The 7,005-nt window shown below is 55.7% G+C and overlaps 1 protein-coding gene across 2 annotated transcripts in view; it reads right to left on the bottom strand.

Annotated features, from left to right (window-relative positions):
• Positions 1-566: 566 nt before the first annotated feature.
• MAPK4 (mitogen-activated protein kinase 4) overlaps positions 567-7,005 on the bottom strand; it is a 152,743-nt gene continuing 146,304 nt past the window's right edge. For both annotated transcript variants that reach the window (XM_034642436.1, XM_034642435.1), the window contains 2 exons: positions 5,896-6,097; positions 567-3,222 (listed from right to left, as the gene is read on the bottom strand). In XM_034642436.1, coding sequence (XP_034498327.1) covers positions 2,526-3,222; positions 5,896-6,097 — 899 coding nt within the window. In that variant the 3' untranslated portion in view covers positions 567-2,525. The remainder of the gene's footprint in view (positions 3,223-5,895; positions 6,098-7,005) is intronic.

Here is a 7,005-nt window from a genome sequence, read left to right as displayed (position 1 = left end):
TCAAATGCAGCTCACCAGTAGGAAGTTCTTTTAATGCAAGGGCCTCCCCAGGAAGTCCCAATCAACAGAAACAAATCTTAACAACCTTCTCTATTGTCTATTTTATTGTTGTTGAGTAACAGATAAGGTCAGGGCTAATGCTTGCCCGGTCTCACAAAGGGGGTGAACTTCAGTGGAGGGGACTCTCAGGCTCCTGTGAAGTGTGGCTCAGGCACGTTATTTGTGGGTGTTGGTTCCCCCAAATCTCATGATGTGGGCACCTCTGTGACTGGGCGAAAGGCTCAGCCTTGCTCAGAAGGAGTGGAGTGAACTCGAGATCTGGTTAGAGATCTATCGTAGGGACACTGGGTCTGCCCCAGGTGGTTCTGGAGTCACTTCCTGGCTACCAATCTGTAGAGATTCTCCGCTCCCCTTCCCTCCCACGGCAGCTCCTCAAAACCCAGGCCTCAGGAATGTAGGGAAAAGCCAGCCAGGCTCCCATCCATCAACCGCCAGCGCCGCCCAAGACAGGATCAGACAACATGTAAATGAATGAGAGCCTACGTAAACGAATGCAGGAATCTGTGTTCCAATAAAACTTTATTTGGCCCGTCCTGATCAAGTTTAATAGATCTTTTTAAAACATGAGTAGTTGTAACAATTCCTCTATAATAACAATTATATATGAACTCCTGGTCAAGGTCAGCAGCTTGTTCCTTTACCAAAAACGTAAAGCCGCCCTCTGAGGACAAATGGCACATGAGGAGCGGTGTAGACTTCCTTTTCTTAAAAAAAGAAAAAGGAAAAGAAAAGAAAAAAGAAAAAAAACCCCAAACACTTCATATTTACACATTTTCCATTAAAAATTATGGTCAGTGTGATTAATTGTTTTTAAATATAGGTTTCTAACATGTTGCAGGTTTCAATGTACAACTCTTAGTTAGCTGACAGGTTTAAGGTGCTGTCAAGGTCAGGGTGAACACAGCCCAAGGCCAATGCTGGGGAGTCCTCTGCTTACAAACCGGCTAGACCTCCCATGGGTATCTTTGGGGGTTCTGGGGGGAGTGGAATACCAGTGGCGGGAATGGTAAAGCATTCCAGGGGGTGGACTACGCTTCCGCAGAGGGCTCCCATCACCCCAGGCTCTGTATGCCGGAACATCTCCGGTACGCATGCTCCAAACTCACCCTGAAGCTATGAGGGGCACGGCTGCTTGGAAGCCCTTCTTGTGTCTTGGGGTCTCTACGCTGGTGCCTGACCCCTGAGGACTTTCGCTGTTGGCACCCTGCCTTTCCCATCTTCCTACCTTGCTGGATTCCTCGCCCCCAAGGCCACTTGCTTTCCATGCATTTCTTTAGGGACCGCTCTTTGCCAGGGCTCAATGGGTGATCAAAAAATCAAGGTCAGTATTCATGAAGCATGACAGGTCCCGTGTGAAATCTTCTCTCCTAACACATCTGCTCTATGGCGGGCACCTCACGGCCTGGTTTACTCCAAATGAGCAATGCGTGCCAAGAACAATAGTTCCCGAGGTAGGCTAGGAGAGGAGTTCTGTATGTGTCTGTGGGTGGGCTCCGTGTATGTGGCTGGGTGTTGGTCTGGCGGCATTACTGGAACTGCTGTCTTCAAAGTCACCCGTGTAGGACATCCCCTGGGGAACTGGGGCCGTGACCTTACACCTGCTCATGTGTCAGCAAAGTGCATAGGGAGTTCTGGAGGAGGTGTGTGCCCAGGCCTGAAAGATGGGTTCTTGTACCCACAGACCCCAGACTGGTCTGATCTGAACCGAGGCTGACAGACCACACAGGGGTGCGGCACATACAGGGGCGTGGAAGGTGGAACTACTGACGTACTTGAGGGACCAGAGAATATCTGGTTGGTCAGTAGAGTAAAACTGGCTCAGTTTCCCATTTTGGAATATAAGAAACATTGCTCTGAATAAAAGAGTAGGTCACATGCTGATGGGCAGGGAAGAAACATCTTGGACCGAGTTGTCTGATTGGAAAGCCACAGTGACCCCAGCGGAGGAAGACAGTTTAGCGTGGACAGACACTGGCCTAGGAGACTGGGCTTCCAGGCTTGCCCTGAGGGTAAGCACATCACTTGGCTTCTCCCGGCCTCACTGTCCTTCCTCTGTCAGCGAGGCTAGTTCCGCCAGATGATTTCAACACTATGCCAGCAAGATTCCTCCGCAGCCGGCCTGGCGGTAGGGCTTACAGACTGCTGTCTAAGACACTTCACTCCCCGCCACACCGCCACCTATAAAGCGCAAGGGACCCTTTTCGCTGGGAAAATGATCAACCCTCAAACTAGGTTCCTGTTCAAACCTGCTCCCAGAGGTTAAAGGCTAGTTATTAAGGCAGTTTAAGAAATGGACATTCCTCTCCCTCCTCGGATCCTTCCTGTGTTTTGCTAACCCCAAGGCAGCAGAGAGGGGTGGAAGGGGCGGTGGAGGTGCCGGGGAGGCCAGCCCCTTCCTGCCGGGCCTGGCTTTTCCGGGTGGCCTCCGCTGGGTTGGGGGGGGTGGCTGGAGCTCCCCCTCTCCCTCACCACCTTTCTTTGGAGAAGGCCTCGGTCTGCACGAGATCGCCAGGGTGTTCGGGGATGCACGCACCGTTGAGGTCCCCCAGTTTATTGTCCGGCAGGTCCTCGGGCTTGGTGCAGAGCTTCAGGGCGCGGGAGATGAACACGTCCAGGTCGAACTGGGGGCTGGCGCCCCCGTCGATGGGGGCCGGACGGCCGGGCGGAGAGGCGGACAGGCGGCGCTCGGGGCTGTCGGGGGGCGGACTGGTGCGCTCGGGGCCGCCCTGCGTGCTCTTGACCCACTGCGCGATCTCCAGGAAGAGGCTGGCCGGCTCGTCCTCGCGCGGCCTAGCGTCCGCGGCCACAGCGGTGCTCGGGGGTGCCCCGGCCGCCTGCTTCCAGTGCGACAGGTCCAGGATGAGCTTGGGTTCCGAGTAGTGGTGCGGCTTGCTGTCGCGCCACAGCAGCTTGTCCAGGTAGGAAGGCGAGCCCACCTTGTAGTCGCAGGAGCGCCCGTAGTCGGCCTCGAAGGCGCGCTCCATGGACGAGTGCGAGCGCTCCAGGAAGCGCTCCGAGCTGCTCTGCGAGTCCTTGCGCGGGTCCACCTGCACGTCCTCCGCCAGCGGCGTCGAGCCGGCGCGCGGGTCGCGCTGCACCTCGCTCGTGTCCTGACACCGGTCTGGCCTCCACTCCAGGTCCGACGACAGGCTCACAGGGTACCTGCAAGGGTGCACACACACAGAACGGTGGTTGGACCCCCGGGTGAGTTGCCTTCCCCGAGGGAGCCAAGCCCCCTCATCCCTGTCTGCCACCCACAGACTGCCTTTCCACTCCTTCCCTGTCCCTCTGGTCCTGTGACCCCCCAGGATGCCGGTGGAGGGACTGATTTTTTTTTTTGGCTTAAACCTCGTATTCTTCTGTACTCATTCAATACCCTACAGACATTCCTTGAGCACCTTACTCAAGGCACAGGCACAGCAGTGAACAAAATGACAAACTCCCTGTCCTCACGGAGCCTCCTTTCAAATAGACCCACCAACGCAGTGCTCCCCAAACTGTGACGTGCACACAAACCGCCTGGGGCCCTTGTTATGTTGCAGCTCTTGATCCAGTAGCTCCGAGGTGGGTCTGAGATGCTGTGGTTCTAACCAGCTCCCAGGTGATGCTGCTGCTGCGGGTCCAGGGACCACACTCGGAGCAGCAGAGCCCTAATGAGTGCTCCTCAGCCCTGGCTCGGATTAGAATCCCCCCCGCCCGGATTCCGGAGGTCTGGGCTGGGGCTCTGCGGCAGCATGGCTGTAACACATCCCCAGGTGATGCGAAGTTACGGCCAGCGTGAAGAACTCTTGCCCTAGTGGCTCTGGTTAAGCTGCCCCACCCCAGCCCCCTGCATCAACGCAGGGCAGGTGGGGTCTATGGAAAGATTCTAGACACCCTCAGGAGAGGCCAAGGATCCTTGGACTTCTGCTTTCTGTCAACTGCCCTGCAGCCACGGACAGCAAAGTCGGCTAGCCAAGAGCAAATGAAGGGCAGGTGTGCAGGCCATCAGCTCGAGCTGGGCCCTCTCCTTCCTGTGCCAGGTGCTCTATGCAGAGCTGTGTGGAGGGAGGCAGCAGCCAATGGCCAGCTGCTCATGGTACAGGATGCCCAGTGCTCACACAGGAACAGCCGACGCTCCAAGGACAGGCAGGTTTGGCTGTGAAAGGGCAGACACACGGCAGTAGTCCACATGATGTGGTCTGCGAGGCACAGGGAGGCCCCTGGACTCCCCGCCACTCTCTCCCAGGGACCCCACGAGGGCAGGAGTCACTCCCAGAGGCGAACACTGCCTCCTCGCACAAGGGTCCTTGACATCGCAGAAATTTCTAGGAGGAAGAACTTGCGAAGACCCTATTCCCTGGCTGCTACACACCAAAGGCCAAACGCTGGTTTCCGGAAGTCTTCACAGAGACCCTGTGGGGTCAGTATGATCACAATGCCTTACAGATGAGGGCGCTGGTGCTCATCCAAGGTTAAGCCACTTGCCCCAAGCAGGAGGGCCTGTAGGAAGGAGTCTGCCATGGACTGCCCATCTCCATCACGCGGGTGTGATGGGAAAGTCAGGAGCAGAACGGAGTCAGGCTTAGAAATGGTCAGAGTGGGTGGACAGTGGCCAAAGAAACCCTGCGACAGTTTTCCTGGTCCCAGCCCTGCACCACAGCCATGATAAGCATGGGAAGGGCCTCTCCGGGCCAGCGCTCTGTGCCCTCAAGTGCTGTGGAGTGGAGGGGAGGGCCTGCAGGGACCACAGTCAAGGGCGGGAAAGCATGGGGGCGGCAGAAGGAAGAGTCTTCATTAATCTCCATTTGCTGGCAACTCTTGATAACAACAATCAACCACAACAAACCCACAAACCTGTCCAAAAATAGCAACGTTGCCCTGGCCCTCCCTCCGTGCCTCCCTACTCTGAAACCTATCATCTGTCAAATGACTGAAAAGGAGAACTTGCTCATCTGTCACTTATGTAACTAGCTGTCACATTCCCACAACAGCGGGGCTCCCACTTAGGCCCCCTCGGAGTCCTAGCCGCTAAGCCCTTGATTTCTACTTCTAAACTGAGCAGCTCTCGGCTCTCCCACCCTGGATTAGCAGATGGTGATGCCCAAATGTTTAGTTGCCTGATTTCAACGTCAGAATAGGAAGGGACCCGAGACATCATAACATGCCTACACAGAGATTGTTAAAAAACGTATGTTCTACCCAACGCTGAATCACTGGTAGTGACTTCCGGGCACACTGTGTTGGGAAGGATTCAGAGGCCGAGCTGAGTCTGGCAGGCAGACTGTGATTGCTCAGCAGTGTCTGACATAGTGCAGATCCAGGAGGCCCCACATGAGGCGGGCATTACCATCTCTGAGCCATGGCTTTGTCATGTGTCACTGGGCAGTAATAAAATGGCCCCCCCCCTTAATGGCACTCTTGGGAGGTGTCAACGATGAGGACCATGCAAAAGTGTTGTGCAGAAATAAATGTCACATTGTCTCCTTGCTGGGCACTGGCGCAGTCCACTTTTCTAGGATAGATTCCCAGTCTGCTAGGAGTGCGTTCCAGTGATGGGTACTCCTTAAATGTCGCTGAACATTGTATTGAGCCCTGGCTCTAGTATGTTCAGGGTGGGGAGGAGAGGGGTGGTGGCTGTGTTGCACAAAGGAAGGCCCCCGACCCACATGTGCTTATCTACTGAGAGTGCCTGGGGACAGGAGAGAAAGGCAGGAAGCTAAGTGGGGGAGCACCCAGTGAGCTATAGCGCTTGGGAGAGAGGGGAAAGGTCATGGAGGATTAGAGGCAAAACAAAAACGGGAGGATGAGAACATGGATTCTAGGCTCCAGGGCTGGAGGCCCCTGGCACTGCACCTGTCCCAGATGGAGAGCTGGCTCTGGTTGGCGGCCATCAGCAGGATGTCATCGATCTCATCTTCAATGCGGAAGGGGTGCTGTGAGGTGGGCTCATCCTCGGGGCACGAGTATGGGCTCATGTAGGGGTGCTGCAGCCCCATCTCTGCTGTTAGGCGATCCATGGGGTTAAAGGTCAGGATCTTCTCTAGAAAGTCGATGGCTACAGGGAGCGAAAGAGGACATGAAGGTCATTCATTGCCCTGCCTAGCAGAGACTTTTTTGTACTCTCCCATTTGTCAAAGGGTTTTTAGCTGTTCTCCTTTCTCGTGTTCCTCACCACAATCCAGGGACAAAGTCAGAGCAGATACTGCTTTTTTGACTTCACAAATGAACACACAGAGGCCCAGAGGGGTAAAGTGACTTGCTTGAGCTGCTGTTAGTTCAGAGCAGGTGCAGGGCTAGAAGTCTGCCTCCAGCTGTAGGTGGTCTGTGTGGTGGCCAGCCCTGGAAGCGCTGGCAGGGGAGTGGGGAAGAAGCCCGTATGGGATGTGTGCACGAGACGGTTCCTCCTGTGGACACCTGGAGCTCGGTCCCACTGGGGCGGGGTCCGCCTCTAGGAAACAGCGTGGGACACACCTCAGAGGTGGCTCCACATGTGGGGTCGGCGGGAGCTGAGGTGTCTTTACACGCACTCCCGTTTGCTGTGGATCACACGCTGCTGGGGTGGACGGAGGAGCGTGTGGCTCCCAGGTGCCGGTGGTAACAAGCCTCTGTGAGACAGTCACCGAGGTGAGGCAGGTGGGACAGGGCCTAACAGCCCAGGACCCCTGCGTCCAGCCTTCCTACCACAGGTTGCCCTGGAGATTTGCCAAACAAGGGCAGGAGGGCTTGATACTAAAATATTTAGCCACCAAGCTGAAGCCCTCCCGGGGACTAGGGTCTAGGTCAAGGGGAAGTCCTAAGCAGCTGGAACCTAGGGACAGAAACAGACAGTCCGAAGCCTTGTGCTGTGGCTGGTTGCCAACCAGCGTGAAGGTGTATCAAAATTTCGGCAGCCAATCAGGCGATGTGGGTGCCCCCTGGCCACACAACAGCTCTGCACACAGGACTGGTGTCCTTTCTCCTGAG

This window comes from Ailuropoda melanoleuca, chromosome 14 (genome assembly GCF_002007445.2).
Source record: "Ailuropoda melanoleuca isolate Jingjing chromosome 14, ASM200744v2, whole genome shotgun sequence".
Taxonomy (NCBI): Eukaryota; Metazoa; Chordata; class Mammalia; order Carnivora; family Ursidae; genus Ailuropoda; species Ailuropoda melanoleuca.
Note: the sequence above shows the minus strand (reverse complement) of the source record. Positions and strands in the feature narration are given on the sequence as shown.